This window comes from Hylobates moloch, unplaced genomic scaffold, assembly GCF_009828535.3.
Source record: "Hylobates moloch isolate HMO894 unplaced genomic scaffold, HMol_V3 SCAFFOLD_7, whole genome shotgun sequence".
Classification (NCBI taxonomy): Eukaryota; Metazoa; Chordata; class Mammalia; order Primates; family Hylobatidae; genus Hylobates; species Hylobates moloch.
In genome coordinates, this window is record NW_026652282.1 from 29,466,229 (window position 1) to 29,486,755 (window position 20,527).

A 20,527-nucleotide genomic window follows, 5' to 3' on the forward strand; every position below is an offset into this window, starting at 1 on the left:
TACTTTTCTTGCTGTTCTCCCTTCCTCAATAATGAACAACATGTTTAAAATTGCAGTTGCTCAGATGAAAACCCTTGGAGTCATCCTTAATGACTATTTTACTCTCACACAACATTTAATTCAAAATGTATTCAGAATTTGACTGCTTCTGACTATCCTCACTGCCATCACTTTAGTCCAAAATCCATTTTATCTTGCATGAATTATCACAATAGCCTCATAACTGTTCCCTCTTCTCTCACTCTTGGCCTGTGTTAATCAGTGCACAGCAGAGTTGCCAGAGAGATCTGTTAACATGTTTCATCATATCGGTCTTCTCAAATCTCTGCTTTAGGGGGAAGTAAAAATTACATATTTCCTGTGATCTATGAAGTCCAACAGGGTCCAGGTCCCTATTAACTCTCTGAATTTATTTCTTGTCTCTTTCCTCATATTCCATAAACAGGATCCATAGTTTCCTGCACTTGGATTTGGAATTCGCTTTTCAAAGACATCAACATGGCTCACTCCTTTACTTCCATTGGGTCTTTACTCGAAAATCACATCACTGAGAAGTTCTTCCCTGCCCAAGCCCTATCTAAAACTGCATGCTGGCCAGGCGCCTTGGCTCACACCTGTAAACCAAGCACTTTGAGAGGCTGAGGCTGAAGGATTTGCTTGAGGCCAGGAGTTAGAGACCAACCTGAAACACATAGTGAGACCTGGTCTCTACAGCTTTAAAAAAAAAAAAATTAGCCAAGTGTGCTGGCATGCCCCTGTGGTCCCAGCTACTGAGGTTGGAGAATCACTTGAGCCTGGGTGGCTACAGTGAGCCATGATTGTACCACTGCACTCCAGCCTGGGTGACAGAGCAAGACCCAGTCTCCTAAATACATAAATGAAAGAAAATTGCATGCCTCAAATCAAACTCACATATACTCATTTTCTTTCTCCTTATCTGCTTTATACTTTTCTCATTAACACTTACTATTTAACGTATTATATAATTTAATTAATTTTGTCTATCTTTCTCTTCCACTAGAATGTACAATCTTTTATTGCCTGTTTCGTTCACTCCTGGAAACCCAGCCTGACACATAATAAAGGCTCAACAAACATCAACTACACGAGAGAATGGATGAGCACATACAACATACATACCACGTTACTTGATAACAGAGAAAATGCAAAGGAGCGTAAAGAGGAAGTTCTTGCCTTATAAGGATTTTAAATTTAATGAGCAAGAAAAATAAAGAAGCCATATGAATTAATTAAACTCTAAATGTGAAAAAACACAGACAATAAGAAAATGTTTTATAAAATCTGAAGACGTCAAGAAAGTTTTCTGAGGCTGAAAGGCAGATTAAATAGACGTTTGGACTTCCATGAAAAAAAAGTATTGTTAATAGAATTCGAAGTTGTGTGAGTATTAGAGAATTATAGTTCTTAGGGAAGGAAAAAAGCAAAACATGCTCACATAATCAAGACCTCACAGGCCTGGCTCCATTGGAAGATTCTAAGTATCAAGTGGTAGCAGATAGGTTTAAGAGAAAGAAACTGGCAGAGTTAGCATAAGGTGTTGGCTGTTAATGAATTATAATTTATCCCAACAGCACTGGAAATCATTAGTAAAGTGGTTCTTCACCTATTCAGAATCACAGACACCTTTGAAAATCTGTTGAGAGCTATGAAACTTCTACTCCTACAAAAAAAACTCTCCATATCTGTGAACAGAATCTACACACAGTTTTAAGATATTTGAATCTAGTAATGGACTCGTGTTTAAGAGCTCATGCTATGCAAAAAAAAAAAAGTTACAAAGGTAGGTTAGCTGTTATTTTCTAAAATCGTTAATTCCAAATTGGCCAGGCGCAGAGGCTCCCGCCTGTAATCCCAGCACTTTGGGAGGCCCAGATGGGCGGATCACCTGAGGCCAGGATTTCGAGACCAGCCTGGACAGCATGGTAAAACCCCGACTCTACTAAAAATACAAAAATTAGCAGGGCGTGGTGGCCCGGGCCTGTAGTCCCAGCTACTCAGGAGGCTGAGGCAATAGAATCTCTTGAACCTGGGAAGTGGAGGTTGCAGTGAGCCAAGGTTGGCCCACTACACTCTAGCCTGTGCAACAGAGCGAGACTCTGTCTCAAAAAAATATATATAAATATACAGATTTGTTTCTTAATTGCTTCTACTCTAGTTAATACACCAGAATTTTTACAATTATTAGGAAATCGAATCCTTCTATATTTTCCAAAATACCCCTAAAAGCTAACAAGCTTATGGAAACTAGCATATTTACATATTGGATAATGCGTTTGTTATGAAAAATATATAAAAAATTAAAAAATTGTAGACTATTTAGGGGACTTTTCAGTTCACTATGCGCCCTCTTGCCTTATCTTCTTTTCTGCAGGCAATGGGAGTAGAAAAAGAACATAGGTGGGAACATACGAGAAACTAGTTTTCTCATCTATGGCATAGTATAAACAGTTAAATTGAGTATGATGAGGGGAAAAAAAGAGCATTGCTTATGTATTCGTGCTGTTTTCCCTTGTCTTACCTTCCCCTTTTCCTTGACCACGAACTAACCACCTGAGTGTGTGGATATCTTATCAAAGTCATATAATTTATTTGAGCTTTGGCATTCTCATTCAAAAAGAAGCATTGCACTGAATAGCCTTTGAGGTCACATCTAGCATTAAAAATGAATTGAGTTCTTTTATACTATTAAAATTAACGTTTTAAATATCTATGACATTCAAATGCTTAAAAATCGTAAAACTAACCAACCATGGAGGAAACCCACACAGCATTTAATGTTAACCTGGACCATAATTTATTAACTTGCAACCAAGGATCACTAGATTTTTAATAAAATCAACACCATGATTAGGATAGTGTAAATTTAAATCCTAGCTCTACCACATATTAGCCAAATAGTTTTACGTAAATTACATAACCTCTCTATGACTCGGTTTATCTATTTGTGAGATGGGTAAAATGACAGCATCTACGTCATGGAACTTGATTGAATATTTTACCTAGAATGGTGTCTACAAAATAATAATTGTTTAAAAACACTCGTTTCTATTACTTTGCTGTAATGTTAATTACATTTACATAAGAAGAGTGATGTATTTTCAATTTACAGACTCAAGCCAAAAACACCTATCTTTACAGAACTGATATAAATGTTATAAATACTACTGACACAAACACAATTAATTCGAAATGGGAGGTGGAGAAGACGCGAGAGTAAGGATGTGTGATGATTTTCTCATTTTTCATGTTGGTGAAAAGTTCCTTTCTAAACTTGGTAAAAATTTATAATGAGGTATACTCATACCATTTAATGTAATAAAAGCAAAAATTACAAGAATAAAATGATTACAAGTAATAAAATTAGGAAAAACCTGGGAATGAAAGGTATATGGCTGGGCTTCATACTACGGAGTAAATACCTATACTGTTAGAAATTAGTTTGTAAACAAGTAGAAACATTATCACACATATTATTATAACCATCAGGAACCAAAGTAAAAGTAGCTGACAGTGACTGCGTCTAAGAATTCAAATGTGTTAATTAAGATTGGGGTCATGAAGACACATTGTGGTTCTGTTTTCCCTTTGCTCCTGATTCTAGCGTCCATTTTCTTCTAATTTACTGTGGTAATACACTAAAATAAGGATTTAGGAAGACAATTGTAACTTTATAGTTATTGTAATTTTATCTGCATCTTTTGTACATATTTCTAATCAATTATCATTGGGTTTTAACACAAAAAGTAGAAATCTGGCTTCCTTTGAAGGGTATTGTAGTGGACTTTGCGTTTTATCACACAACTTTTAACTTCCATGACCCTTATGCTCTATATTAACTACATGTCTTTGTTCTGTATAGTTGAGCCACTCAATTATTGAAATCAGGGCACCTCATGACATTCCTAATTGTGCCAATGACAATCGCTTTGGAACAGAAAGTTCAACCATTTTTTTCTTTAGATAAAGAATATGAACATCTGCCAAATACAAAAAGAAGGGGGAGATGATTCATGAAAGAGCATTAAACCTTGAAGAACCTCTTGAAAAGTAAGCATGTAATGCATAAAGAGAGTGTTACTGATGATTCATCCAATATGACAGGAGAGAGTATATAAATGAGGCTATTTTGACAGAGAAAGAGTGGGTCAGGGACAGATAAAGCAGGGCAATCTGGGTATGTTTACTGTATTACCTACAAATGTATTCAGAAATCATGAAATAGAATATTAACAAATATAGAGTGTGAACATGCCTGCAGGATTGAAGTCTTCCACCTGAAGGGAAAAATGTTAGAGAGCCAACAAGGACCATATAACCTGATCCTTGATATTTTTATTCATCTGCAAATGTGTATATGAACAGCCAAATCAATATTTTCAGGCCCTTAGTGTGAAGCATGTGGCTGCATAAATGAGCATTGACTTAAAACACAGACTGAATGTCTCTATCCCTTCTCATCTAACTGTATTGAGGCTGTGGAAAATTTGTCTTCTGTCATACAAAAAACAATGTGTTAACATTGCTTAACGTGACGTTTGAATGCATGTCTGCCACTTTTCTAAACTCACGTTGCTGAATAATTCACCTGGAAACCCAGTCTGGATGGGGTTAATTAAATCCAGCTGGAGCAAGACACCTGACAAAGATGCTTATTTGAAGTGTGTTTGCTCTTGGACTGAACTTTACCATAGAGAAAATTCATATTCTGAGCTTTTCTAGAAGCAGGATTGGCATAGGAAAATGGTAGAGTGGTCAAAAAAAAAAAAAAAAGTTACAAAACATATCTTGCACTGAAAATTAGGCAAGATGCAATCCAGTGACATTTTAAAACAGTTAATTAGGCAATGCATTTAGCCCTGGGTTGGGTAAATGAAATGGGTAACAGGAAGACCAAAATAGAGTAACTGTAGTCCCTCTCTCTCACATACACACACACAAGCATATATATACATGCACGTATACATGTATACGTGTGTATACACATACACATATACACGTATATATATACATACACACGCATATACACACATACACATATACACGTATATATACACACGTACGCATATACACATATATACACATGTACACGTATACACGTATATATACACACGTACACGTATACACGTATATATACACACGTACACATATACACGTATATATACACACATACACGTATACACGTATATACACGTACACGTATACATGTATATATATACACGTACACGTATACATGTATATACACATATATACATATATACGGAGTATAAATGATGTAGTATATATGGTATAGTATATATTATATATCTATCAGTATGTGTACATATACATTTCCTACACTGCTTTGCTTTTTTTTCTTGAACTGTTATTCATTTACTGAACTTTACACAAGAAAAGCAACAAAAAAAACTTGTTTTTCATCTTAAGAAATACAATGTTGAATGGAATATAGTTAAGGACTTTGGTTCACTGTATTACAGTGAGTTCTTTTTATTAAGATCCACAAAAGATCTCTCTCTTGCTTTATAGCAATTTATTTGCTGTTCCAGAGCAACTGTTTCTTTTGGTATTCTGAACACGGTGTCGTAGAATTAATTGTGTTCTGCTCTTTGTCTTGGTTTCTAAAATGCTCTGAGCGTCTTATGACCCTGAACTAGAACAAAGTATACAGGGCTTTATGGTGTTTGATATCTAAGTGTGTATCTGATAAAACAGATGTTTCTTTCTCCACACTACTTATCTGATGATGGTAATTAATTTAACTACGACTACTCATATGAGATCCAGAACCATTTTTAGCTGTACAGTTTAGGCTTATACAAACACATTATCTGTATAAAAAGACCAACCCCATTCTCAGCAAAGTTAGAATACAACCTGGATTTACTGGGAGTCCCAGTGTCAAACATATTGATACTATCCCTCCACCATAACCAATTTCACGCTCCACTAATGTTAATATTTCAACAACTGAATTATATGTATCATATAAAACACAAGAAAATATTCTTAATTAGTTCATTCCGATGGAATGTTAGATCAATGTGGTCAATGTACATAACATGTTGTAAAGTAGGACATGATCTGGAACCATACTGGGGAAAAATAAGTCATCAGAGTCTAAATCACCACTTTTACAAGTTATTTAACGTCTCAGTAATCTTACCTATGACTATGGATGAGAGCATTCAAAGCCAGGCCATCAGACCAGCTGGTGGTGAAGTTGATTACATTGACCTGTGGATAATTACGAGTTGATTGTCGGACCCAGCTCAGGAGAATCTTTTCACTGTTGGTTTGTTGCAATCCAGCCATGATGTTTTTCATTACATTTTTGACCTACACGTGGAAATAAATTTTCATAAGAAAATGCATTCCTTGAGCAAGAACCGTGCAAACTTAAATATCAATGTCCTTGATCTTCAGTAATAAATAATAGAAATTTTAGGGCCAATTAGTAATGAGACATAATAGGTTCTACCAGAAGTTAAGTCTATTCTAAAAGGCTAGGAGTCTATTCTGATTCATTGGTGTCTATGCCATACCATTTACTGAATGTGTTCATTATTACTCCTGGATTCTGCCCTATTAGACTGAACATTTACTGTTTATACAATTGCTCACCTTCTTCTAGCTTTCAATGAACAAGCTAGAGAAGACAGTGTATAAAACATTAGACTTATTGTTAACCAAGGACTTAAGATATAAAAGTGCTTTTTGGATAGGAGGAATAGTATAGATAATTGTTTTTTAAAGTATATGTTCAAATTTTGCCTTTGCTATTAATTGTGGTAATTGGACAAGCTGCTTACCCTTTTCTAGGCCTCATTTCTGTGTATCTTACATGCAAGGTTAGTGTAAGATCAAAGTACAAAATATGGTCAAATAAAACCCCTGATTTCATACCATCATTTAATGCAAGTTATGTTTATTGGCTGAACTGAAAAGAAGACAGAAATGTTTGCCTACCTAAAATGAAGAAAAACAACAACAAAGGAAGGAAATATTTATCCCTAAGAGCTGTACATGTGTAGCCTAGGTTCTATTTTCATTAATTGGTTTCCATGTATTTGATTCTCTCATAGGCTTCATGCATGTGCAGATGTTATTCAACAGATTATCAAGTTTAATTCTTCTGAGTCATCTGATGCAGAAATACATTCTAAGCATTTTTTCTAAGTTTCATGAATGCAGTGACACTTCATAGAAAAAACTGTCTACATCTTTTATTAAAGAATTATTATTTATGAAAGACTGCTTTTTAAATATAAGCCCCTTATAAGATGCTGGAAGAAGACATCTATGTAAAAGTGATTAGTCTGTACCACTAAGCACTTTCCTTCTGGGAAGGTTAAGGTTCATATACTGTCAACATTTGATCAGATGATGAATATTTATTGTGCATTCTAAATACGACAATTTTACTTTTTCATCCATATAGAAGTTAACAAGTGCCTTTGGGGTAAACGCATTTTTTAACATCTCCAATGTTAGTCATCTTTTTATTAAAAAGTAAATGCAAATTTTAGGATATACTACTAAATCTCATTTTAACATACTTTTAAAAGATTTGAGATGATGCTTTGTAAACACAGTAATGACTTGGAGATCTGAAATTTTTGCATGTATCTATCACAATCCCTTGATAAGTAAGTCTATTATTCAGGAGTGGATTATCCAGTTTTCCTAATTCCTTCTTGACCTACTTATTCAGTCAGTTACTCAGTGAATACAGGTCAAATAATTATGTAATTTGTCTCATATTCTAAAATTATAAATTGCTCAACCTTTATGTACAGTGACTGCAGGAGGTGTATTTTGTGTCCTGTGCTAAATTAGGGTTGGAATCAGCAGATAGTGGCTTAATGGTGGTAACGGATTTGCAATAATCAAACAATCCTCCAATGATGAATGTGATTCATTTGTGAAATGCTTGGCCAGTCTGCCCTCTATGTGCATAATGTTAAAGGACAACAAAGTATTCAATCCGAAACTCCTGTATAGCATCATTATGTCACTAATTCAGCTTATCAGCCTCAGCCTCGCTGTTATTGCTTCTACTTAGGTGCATATGTTGCTCAGAAAAAAAATAATAAAGGGCAATGTATGATAATCATGTCTCCTTTTCCTACATAAAAGGAAGTTATCAAAAAATCATTGAGCTGGTCCCAAAGGTGAGCCTGTAAACAGAAAACTGTCCCATCCTCAGGTCTCACGGTCTCTAAAAGAGGCTCAATTTAAACAGATGTATTTGTGTGTGTGCACGCATACAACTATAAATCAATTTTTAAAAGGAACAAAGTTGAACTGTCTTTGAGCAGTGATTTTTAAAAATGACTGGGAGTTAACTGGGCCAAGAAGGCATGATGGACATGGAGATGCACCACCAAGATTGACCTTCAAGGAAGGGCTTGTTGCTCCAGCTGTGGTCAGGCAGCTTCTAGTTGCTAGTTCTCTCAGGTACCACCTGAGTTGTAGAGTCCTGCCAGCCAATGTCGCACCCTTTCCAGGGCAACCCACATCTATTGACTGATGAAGGGGCGTAGTATAAACACTCAGCCATTTTAACCCCACTTGAGACAACTCTGAAGGGTCATCCTAGCTGCAAGTTGTCTACGGCGTTTGAATAAGGGTATCATAGGGTCTACGTCACAGCTCTAGTTCTTCCTCTTTCCACACTCCTGTCACCTCTGCCCTTCTACAGGTGTTTTTTCTACCCACGGCATGGCTTAATAAACATTCTGCCTGCCAAACTCAACTCTGAAGTCTGCTCCCCAGAACACAGACTGTGATTAAAAGAAGTTGCAGCAGAGGAATAGAAGTGAAGAGAGTAGGAATAATCTTATATGGTAAGGACAGTTTGTGTGAAGCTCTGCAGAAGAGCAGAACAAGAACTGTTTTGCACAGAAGTGACTTGGTAGGCAGGAATTTACAGGGATGGCTTTCAGCAGTGCAAACGTCATCATTCTCCTGTAATTGCAAATTGTATCAATTATATAAACATTCTAAAGTGAATTAGCATTGCCATTAAGTACATCCCTTGAATTGTCCAGTAAAAGTATGGACCTGACTTCTGATAGCTCACCACTGTTAGCAAGATTTGTTTTTTATAACCAGCTGGTTGCCAGAGCCAAGTTTAGCACTCTGAAAAAGATGGATTGCACTTGAGAAGAAAAAGATGCGAAACACACGTTATATGCTTTGCCATTTTGTTCAAAGCTGCCTATGCTGCAAAATATGCGTTACTGTTTTAGGCTAGCAATTTAATTTGAGATGGACACTGGAAAAACAGTAATAGGAAAACAGGGTTTGCATTCCTGAGTTTTCACAAGTTCAATGAGAAGTCCTCCATGACACTATTAATAACATAGTATGTGGCATTAGAAAAAGGGGTCAACATCGTTCTATCTCTAAATGCTGCTCTTTATCTGATAGATCTAGAATATACCTTACGTTGATCAGAATGTCCTTTAATCTTTGCTGAAATTCAAGGGCTTCTACCATTTAATAGGAAGGAAAATATTTAATGTTGGTTAAAAAAAAACATATTTTTAGCTTCACTGGATTATTATGAAGAATGGTGAGGAAGATAATTTTTCAAAGTGTGCTTAATAGTTTTAGAACAGGGCAGTGTGATATAAGAGAGAGATGAGATAAGTAAGCAGAGACTGGGAAGAGTCTACAGTCTTGCAGTCTCAAGGATATGGTGATTCAAGGGCATAAATGGAAAACAACAGGCTATAAGGGAGGTCTCAGACAAAGATTTAAAAAGCATTCCTTCTGATATTCCTCATTGCAAAAGCGCCTCCACATGCTAATAATAAAAAATGGGCTGGGTGCCGTGGCTCACGCCTGTAATCCCAACACTTTAGGAGGCCGAGACAGGCGGATCACGAGGTCAGGAGATCAAGACCATCCTGGCTAACACGGTGAAACCCCATCTCTACTAAACAAAATACAAAAGATTAGCCGGGCATGGTGGCAGGCACCTGTAGTCCCAGCTACTCGGGAGGCTGAGGCAGGAGAATGGCGTGAACCCAGGGGGCAGAGCTTGCAGTGAGCCGAGATCGCACCACTGCACTCCACCCTGGGTGACAGAGCAAGACTCTGTCTCAAAAATAAATAAATAAATAAAAATAATAATAATAATAAATGAACAACTTGCAAGCAAGTGAAGAAATTATCAGACATAATAGTCTTCAAAGCTTATCTTGGACTAGTTCAGATGGAGTTGGAAAGGGCTTCAGGATATTTTTAAAAATGGTAAGATCATCTAAGAAATAGTATAAACAATAAATACAATTCAGAGTGCCTTTTGGAGCTCTGTGCATGCTTGAGTTCTTCTGCTGGCTTTGTCAAAACTTACATCTGTCTTACGCAAAGTGGGATCTGCAAACTGGATTCAATCTAGGAATTATTTGTTACTATGCCATAAAATAAAGTCAACAATTGAGAGTGCATCAAGAAACTTATGCAGCGATTTTACAGAGTACCAATTATGTCTATTGCATTTAATAACAAAGGAGGGAGCTTGGGTGTTGGCCTTCTTATTTTTGTAACGCTTTGGTTTTATTCTATCTTACATACAATGGATTGGGGAAAAGTGTTCCTTCCTCAAGATATTTTGAGAAGTACTGAGCAACAAATGAAAAGCAGTTTGGGGAGAGATGGGGTATGTTCCTTGCTGGTTCTGTTTGACACCCATCACTATATGGAACGGGCTGAAAATCGGCCAACTTGCGCTCACTTAAGGCTCCTATGAGCTATTCTTTGTTGCCAGCACATATTAATTCCCGCTCTTTCTCTTCCCCTCTCCCCGCTTACTGTTGTGAAATAGCATTAAGCCTGTTTAGAGAATTTGGAATAAAAATATATGGGGCCAATTAGGAGAGCAATATGGCTGCTGAATTGAATAGTTACACTTTGTGTCTACTAACTATTTGACTCTGAGCAAGAGCAATCTACAATTCAAGTTAAAATACAAGCCGGGCGCAGTGGCTCATGCCTGCAATCCCAGCACTTTAGGAGGCCGAGGCGAGCGGATCACGAGGTCAGGAAATCGAGACCATCCTGGCTAACACAGTGAAACCCTGTCTCTACTAAAAATACAAAAAAAATTTAGCCAGGCATGGTAGCAAGTGCCTGTAGTCCCCGCTACTCGGGAGGCTGACGCAGGAGAATGGCGGGAACCCGGAAGGCGGAGCTTGCAGTGAGCCGAGATCGTGCCACTGCACTCCAGCCTGGACGACAGAGCAAGACTCTGTCTCAAAAAAAAAAAAAATTAAATTCAAGTTTACCAAATAAAGCCATGATATCTGCTACAATAGGGATGGATGTGAACTATTACCCTCAGTGAAAGAAGCCAGACACAAAAGAACAGCTATTATATTGATATAAAATATCCAAAAAGGCAAACGTGTATGGACAGAAATAGATTGACAATTGCCTAGGGCTGGAGTGGGAGTAAAAAATGACCATAAATGCAGAAGAAACTTTTTAGGGTGGTGGAAAAGTGCCAAAATTAGATTGCTATGATGGCTATATAACTCTGTAAATATCCTACAAATTTTAATGAACTTGGTAGGGGGGAATTATTCATCCCTCAAAATAGTTTGAGAGGCTACCAAGAATCAGAACTAAACCAGATTGATGCAAACTGAATTTTACACTTAGAATTAGTACACTGATTGGTATAACAATTACATTTCAAAAAAGCTGATTTATAAAAAAGTAATCCCGACCAGTAAAAATAGCAGTCATTTCTCAGCCTCCAAATTTTTTAAATGAGTGGAAAACTTTAAGCAATCAATACAAGTTATACGATACAACTCAAATAAAAGTAGTATACTACACTGAGTGCCTTGCAGATATTCTCCCACTTAATCTTGCATGATAAGAAATACATACACGTTTATTTTTATTTTTACTCTTTTGATAGTGAGGGGACTATGGCCCAGAACAGGGGTGGCAATATACCAAATGCCGCTAAGATGGTAACTGTGGAAGTTTAAATTCAAGTTCATGTTGGTATACATATATACATACATATTTATATATATGTGTAAATGAGTTAATATTATATATATATACACAATGAGTGGATATTAGTGGATATAAGTTCAGGTATGATTACGTATATATACTATGATTATGTATTATATTATGTATATATACAATGAGTGGATAATATTCGTCGATATAAGTTCATGTTGGTCATATATACATATATAATGTGTGGAGATGAGTGTATATATATACATATATAATGTGTGGATATGAGTGTGTATATACATACACACACATATTGTATATATGCGTGTATATATAGACTGTCATTATATATATACACGCATATATACAATATATATATACACGCATATATACAATATATATATACACACACATGGGTGTGTGTCTGTATCTTTTCCACAAATCCTTCAACCCATTTTGCAGAGGTCAAATAGACAGAAGACCCTATTCTCAGGTGACTTAAAAATAATTTCCAAATCACATTATGGAGTTTGTATGTATAACACATTTAATGATAGAGATACCCATATTCTACTAATCTTTCATTGGCAATAATTTATGTTGAGAATACCCAAGATGGAGAAAGCTTCATTCCTTTGGTAGGGATTAAAATAAAAAATATCTTTCTTTTTACAAAGCTATGTAAATTAACTTATAGATAAGTTATAGAACATACATTTGTGAAAAAAATTACTCACCTAGATTGGGACTTTGTATTTTTACCTTATACCTACTCAATGAAATAAAATTTTGAAAAAATATTCCTGTAAATGTACCAGATCCTATTTTATACCGTGATGATCCTTAACATTTCAGATGACATGGTCGTGTCAATTTAAAAAGCAGCACTATGGAGAAGGGTTTGTTATTGTTAGAAACACGCGTTTGTTTCACATGTCAAGGGTAAAAATTAAAAAAACAAGATTAATGTTACCCAAAAGAAAACCATTCATCAGGATTCTTACCTGCCAGTGGAGGATTATATTCCAAATCAAACCAAGAGTCAGTTTATGATTTCCATCTACGATGTCAGTACTTCCAATATTCACTAAATCAACCTGTTAGAGAGAGGGGTAAAACATTTGAACGTAAAGAGACCAAATGCCTAGTTGCAATAATAATGATAAAAACGTGAAGGTAATTGCATTTAGCAATTTTCAGAGACTTAGCACTAAAGCTTTTTAAAAATAATCTAAAAATTAAACAAAATGCATTTGTAAAATCACTTTCCATAACAAACAAGCACCCCAAATATATTTACTTTCAGCACATGAATAGATTACTGCAGATTGAAGAGGCCAACTGGAGTATCTCAGAATAAAATGTCATAAAGGATGTTTAAAATTAAGATATGCGGCTGGCGCGGTGGCTCACTCCCGTAATCCCAGCAGTTTGGGAGGCTGAGGCAGGTGGATCATGAGGTCAGGAGATCGAGACCACGGTGAAACCCCATCTCTACTAAAAATACAAAAAATTAGCTGGGCACGGTGGTGGGTGCCTGTAGTCCCAGCTACTCGGGAGGCTGAGGCAGGAGAATGGCGTGAACCCGGGAGTGATCGGCCATGATCCAGCCTGGATGACAGAGAGAGTGGTCTCAAAAAATAATAAAATTAAATTAAATTAAGATATGCTTTCTAGTATAGAATTACAACTCAGAAAAATTCACCAGTACTTCCACCTAGCTCCAAGGAGTGCCACTATAATTAAGGCTGACTGCATTTTAGTAAAATGCCTCTGTTTTAGAATGAATGTTAGGTCTCTAATAAACAATGGAGCAAATTGCCAGCTCTCTTATCTCTGTCTAGGACTGTGTTTGGAAATGAAAATCTGGCAGGGTTTTATTTGCCTTAAGACAAATCTCTACGTCTCCTGTCCGTCACAATCCTCACATGTTTAGGTGGAGTGAGGTTAAACACAAGCACCTGAAAAGTAAGCATCTGAAAAGATGTTCAATGTTTTTAGCCAACAGAGGAATGCAAATTATAACCACAATAATATATCGCTGTACATTTATGATAATGTTTAAAATTAAACAATAGTGCCATAAAATGCTGGTGAGGGTGTGGAGAAACTGGATGACTCGACCCCTGCTAGTGGCAGTTTCCACTTTGGAAAACAGTCTGGCAGTTTCTCACAGAACTGAACATGTACTTACTATACAATCTGGTAATTGGGCTCTTGAGCATTTATCTCAAGGAAATGAAAACACATGTGTACACAAAAACCTGCCCATAAGTGTTCATACTACATTTATTTGTAATAGCCCCAAACTGGGACCCCAGATGCCCTCAGGGGTAGATAAACCATAGTACAGCCACACCATGGAATAACGCTCATCAGTGAAAAGGAACAAACTATTGATACATGCAACAAATTTGATGAATTTCATGGGCATTATGCTAAGTGGGGAAACAGTCATTCTCAAAGGGTAGCATACTATATGAGTCCGTATTTATGAGAGTCTTGAAAAGACAAAGTTACAGAAATAGAGAACACAGTAGCAGTTGGCAAAGGTCAGGAATGGGGGTAAGATGTAGGGTAGCTGAATGTTCTTATAAAAGGGCAATATGAGGGACCCTTGTAATGGTGGAACTATTCTGCATATTGACTCTGATGGTGGATTTACAAACCTACACATGTAATAATGTTGCATAGAACTAAATACACACATATGCATGCACACATACACATAAATATGAGTAAAGCTGGGAAAATCTGAATACTACTGGTGAGTTATATGAATGTTGACATCTTGGTCATGATATCATACTTTAGTTTTACAAAATGTTACTACATCGAAGGGGAGATTAATCAGTCAAGAATAAGAAAGCATCATCATCTGCATCATCATCCGGGGATTCCTCATATGGCAGTAGAGGAGAGAAATTCCTCCATAAGGAAAAGCCACTATAAATTTATCTATTGATTCATTGAGGCACTAACTCAACAAGTACCTTTTGGCTATCTGCCAGGCAATGAGGTACTAAGAGCATGTAAAAGGAAAAACCTTCTGCTTTCATGAAACTTAATTCTAGTGATAGTGACAATCAGATGATATACCACTGAAGATTCAAGCAGTTAAGCAGAGAACATGCGATTTTTAGGAAACAGACTCACTCATACTGCGGGAAGCACTGCTGGTAGATACGTTTTGACTTGCCATAGACCTGACTCTGGGGAGACTTAGATCAAGTAATAGGCACTTAGATTCCAGTAACCCCTTATCCACTGTCATAAGATTTGTCACTGTGTAAGCAGGAAGATAGTTCCTCCATTTCCTTATCCTCATAAAAGGTCTCATAAGGTCCAGTTTCCACAGTATTTAGGTACTGGGCTCAGACCTGATAAAGGAAAGTAAGGTACTACCTCCCTAATGTCAAGAAGTTCACAACAGAAGGTCACATAATAAAAAAGTATCTACCATTAGGTTCTAGTAATTCTACCTCTACGTTTATAACCAAAATAATTAAATCATACTGATTAAGATATTTGTAAACCAATTGTCATTTCAGATTAAGATATTTGTAGACCAATTATCATAGTAGCATTATTCACAATAGCCAAAATGTGAGAACACCCAAATGTCCATCTACAAATAAATGGATAAACAAAATGTGGTATGTACATACAATGGAATATTTTCAGCCTTAAAAAGGAATGAAATTCTGATACAAACTACAACATAAATGAACCTTGAAAACATACAAGTGAAACAAGCAAGACATAAAATGACAAATATTGTATGATTCTACTTATATAAGGTACCTAAAATAGTCAAATTCATAGAGAAAAGGGAAGTTATTAAAGGCTAGGGGAGGGGAAAATGGGGAGTAATCATTTAATCAATATGAATTCAACTTGGGATGATGAAATCATTCTAGAGATGGATAGCGGTGATGATTACCCAACAACGGAAATATACTTAAAGCCACTGAATTATACACTAAAAAAACAGAAAAAATAATACCTCAAACCCTATTTAGGGCAATGTACCTGAATAGACATTTCTCAAAAGAAGACAAACCAATGGCCAGCACATAAATGAAATAACGTTGAACATCACTAATCATCAGAGAAATGCAAATTAAAACTACAATGAAATATTACATCACACAGAATGGCTATTATCAAAAAGATAAAAGATAAGTTGTGGCAAAGATGTGGAGAAAAAGGAATCTTTGCACAATGTTGGTGGAATGTAAATTATTGTACTCATTATAAAAAACAGTATGGAGCTTTCTCAAAAAATTACAAATAAAACTACCATATGATTCAGGAATTCTACTGCTGGGTATATATTCCAAAGGAAACAAATCAATATGTCAAATAAATAACTGCACTTCAATGTACTTTGTAGTGCTACTCAAAATAGCCAAGATAGGAAATCAACTTAAGTGTCCATCAGTAGAAGAAAGAATAAAGAAAACGCAGGTATACACAACTACACACACTGGAATACTACTCAGCCTTAAAAAGCAGAGAATCCTGTCATTTGCAATGACATTAATGAATCTAGAGTACGTTACGTCAAATGACATAAACCAGGCACAGAAAGACAAACATTACATCATGTAACTTGTACATGAAATTTTAAAATGTTGAGCTCATAGAATTGAGAGTAAAATGATGGTTAGGAGGGGACAGAGCTTGGAGGAGGAGGGTTGGGCAGATGTTGCTCAAATGATACTAAATTACATTTAACAGGAATAAATTCAAGAGATCTATTGTATAACATGCTGACTTTGGTTAACAATATTGTATTTTGAAAATTGCTAAAAGATTTTAAGTGTCCTCGACCCCAAATGATAAACATGTAAGTTAATGTATATGTTAATTAGCTTGAAGCATTCCACAAAGTCTAGATATTTTAGAAGACCATATGGTACATGATATATACATTTTTTTTTGCTAATTAAAAAATAAAAAATAGTTATATGGTAAATTTTACATTATTTGCATTTTACCACAATAAAAAGTAAGTCATAGGCGCGCGCACACATGCACACACACACACACAGCAGCAGCAGCCACAGATAATACCTAAATAAATGTTCATGGTTTTTTTTTTCCAATAAAATTTATCTATATCCACAGGAAAAACAATTAGGTAGGCAACTGTGTCTCACAGAAGCCGGTAAGAAAAAGGAAGTAACATTGTGACAAGGTAAGCAAAAGACATAAGATATATTCATGTATTCAGTATTGATTAAATCTGTAAAGAAAAAATAGACTGGAAAGAAGAAAAGTGTCAGGTGGAAAAAGCATGCTAGAAAGAGTTCAGATCACTAGGGGGTAATAACTGATTGGGAATTAGAGATATTGTATTCAGGGACAATATGGCAAACCGCTACTCTTTTTAACGTTTATGTTAGGTTCAGGGGTACATGTGCAGGTTTGTTATATAGGTAAACTGTGTGTCATAGGGATTTCATGTACACATTTCATCACCAAGGTAATAAATATGGTGCCTGCAGGTAATAAGTATGGTGCCTGATAGGTAGTTTTTCTGATCCTCTCCCTCCTCCCACCTCTTACTACTGAGTAGGGCTCCAGTGTCTGTTGTTCTCCACTTTATATCCATGTGTTCTTGTTATTAACTCCCACTTTTTTTTTTGAGATGGAGTTTCGCTCGTTGCCCAGGCTGGAGTGCAACAGTGTGATCTCGGCTCACCGCAATCTCTGCCTCCCGGGTTTCAGGTGATTCTCCTGCCTCAGCCTCCCAAGTAGCTGGGATTACAGGCACCTGCAACCACGCCTGGCTAATTTTGTATTTTTAGTAGAGACAGGGTTTCTCCACGTTGGTCAGGCTGGTCTCGAACCCCTGAACTCAGGTGATCCACTTGCCTCGGCCTCCCAAAGTACTAGGTTACAGGTATCAGTCGCCGTGCCCAGCCTAACTCCCACTTACAAGTGAGATCATGTGGTATTTGGTTTTCTGTTCCTGCATTAGTTTGCTAAGGATAATGGCTCCAGCTGCATCCATGTTGCTGCAATCTCATTCTCTTTTTTAATCTGGGTTGTATTCCATGGTATATACGGAGAATATTTTCTTAATCAGTCTACTGTTGATGGACATTTAGGTTGATTCCCCGTCTTTGCTATTGTGAATAGTGCTGCAAAAAACATATATGTGCATGTGTCTTCATCGTAGAACAACTTATATTCCTTTGGGTATATACCAAATAATGAGGTTGCTGGGTTGAATGGTATTTCTGTTTTAAGTTCTTTGAGGAATCACCACAATGCTTTCCACAATGGCAAAACTAATTTACAATTCCCACCAGCAGTCACCACACCAGGCCAATATCTTATGCATACATTTTCAGATACTGATGCTTCTACTGTTATTATAACAATTCACAGGATGTATCTACTGGATCAGAGTGTGTGTGTGTGTATAACACACACACACATACACACACACACTCTGATCTAGTAGATACATCTATACATATATATATATATATATATATATATACACACACACATCGTTTCAGGGAGATATAGATATATCTATACATGTATATGAGTATCTATACATATATACATATATATCTATATGTCTATACACATATACAAATATGTATCATATGTATACATTTATACATATACACAAACATACACACACATATATACACATATATATGTAATTTTAGTAGGTGTTTCCACCTGCCTTCCTAGAAACAATTTAGAATTACATATTTTAACCAGAATGTATAAAAGTAGGCTCTTCTCTCAGCAGGAAATTTTTGTTTTGTTTTAGTTTCTTTTAGTTTTGTTTCTATGATCAAATACATCACACTTTGTTACCTTTTGTTTCCATGATTCCTTGTGCATTTGAATATATTTTTGTATGACTGACCTATTACAATTCCACACGTCAATTGTCTGTTAATATGTTTTGCTCATTTATTTCTATATGGTAGTTTTCCTTCTTGAATTTTAAGAGCTCTTGGTAAATAAGAGCTAACATTTATAGAATGCTTACCACTTGCAAAATGTGATTATATTTATTATAATTCAACATGATTTTGTATTTCATTCAAACGTAAAACTGTCTTACAGATTTATGATTTTTGCTTTTTGACTGTTAAGTACAAAGGTTAACCTGACATCACAAAAGGAATTGTGGAGTTTTTTTTCTTTTCACATGCTTTGGAATAGCTTAAAGTATATAAATTATTCTTTAAGGGTTAGGTTAAATTCATTTGTAAAGAATCCTACTACACTTTTCAACAGTACAGCTTTAATAACCTACTAAATGTTTTCTGAAGTAATTAGTCTAATTTTCCACTTATTCTTATCTCAATTTTAGTGATTTGTATTGTACTAGAAAATCAAGTTTTCCAGAATTTTGCAAACTTGTTATAAAATTGCTTTTAGCTTCCTAATTTCTTCTGTATCTACTATCATGCATCTTTTCTCATTTATCTTGTCTAGTTTTTATTCTAAGTTTTCATTGTTATGACTGGGATAGGTTTATCTCTTTTATTAATCTTTTCAAGAGCCCACTTTTGAATGGATTAATCTTATTCAATTTTCTATGTTGAATACAATTTTTATTTTTGTTTCTATTTTTATAATTTCTTAAGATACATACTTCTTTTATTTCCATATTTTAAAAATCTTATGGCTATACAGTTCTCTCTGAATACAGATTTCACTGTGCCTACCATCATTAGAGTATGTATGAGTTATATAAATTTTACCAAGAGTTCATGAACATTTTACATTTATGTGCATGTTACCAAGACGGAAACAGTATCAAAGATAAATGAAACTTCCAAAAGGTCTGATTTAAAACTATCTCTGAAGGTATTTCATTAATTACATCTAGTGAATTCTCCACAAAAAGCTTTAAGAAGCTCTCTCTACAAGTTAATAAACATTTCACACCATGATACAGACAAGGATTATTATTTATTTTGGTTGTGTTTTGTCTCTTGCTGTACATGTCTTCTCCAAACTACCAAGGAGTATAAGAAACGCTAATTAATAACCATGAAGACTCTAGAGATGAGGGAGGTATTTGTCATGCCTGAAAGGGTATTGTTCATGGCATTTATATTACTCTTGAATGCCTCACTTTGACAATCTGGTCTGTTTTGGCCATTATTTCTCATAAGCTTGTTGCTGTTATAATGCTGTATTTCTTACTATTAGCTATAAGTCATAATGTTTTTCTGAATTCAGTACTATTTACTCTTAAATAATCATCACCATGCCATGCAGTAACTTCTCTTTTACATATTTTTTCTAATACACATTCTAGAATTTTGTCTTTCAAGAATTATCAGTCTAATTGCTAAATAACTGAATGGTAAAAACAAATATTAAAACCTTTTAAAATCTGTGTGAAGTGAATGAATACATCTGTCTACTAAGCAAAACAGAAAACATTAGTATGACATATTTGTTAATGTACGAGGCTACTGTGTGTACCGGTGTTGTGACAAGCACTCTATGGCTGGAAATTAAA

General features: G+C 35.6%; 1 protein-coding gene across 1 annotated transcript in view; it reads right to left on the reverse strand.

Moving 5' to 3' along the window:
* Positions 1-20,527, reverse strand: part of DMD (dystrophin) — a 2,251,240-nt gene that overhangs the window by 1,699,147 nt on the left and 531,566 nt on the right. Inside the window, exons 5-6 of the mRNA XM_032756167.2 lie at positions 13,014-13,106; positions 6,185-6,357 (exon numbers count right to left, since the gene is read on the reverse strand). Of these exons, the coding sequence (XP_032612058.2) occupies positions 6,185-6,357; positions 13,014-13,106 (266 nt within the window). The remainder of the gene's footprint in view (positions 1-6,184; positions 6,358-13,013; positions 13,107-20,527) is intronic.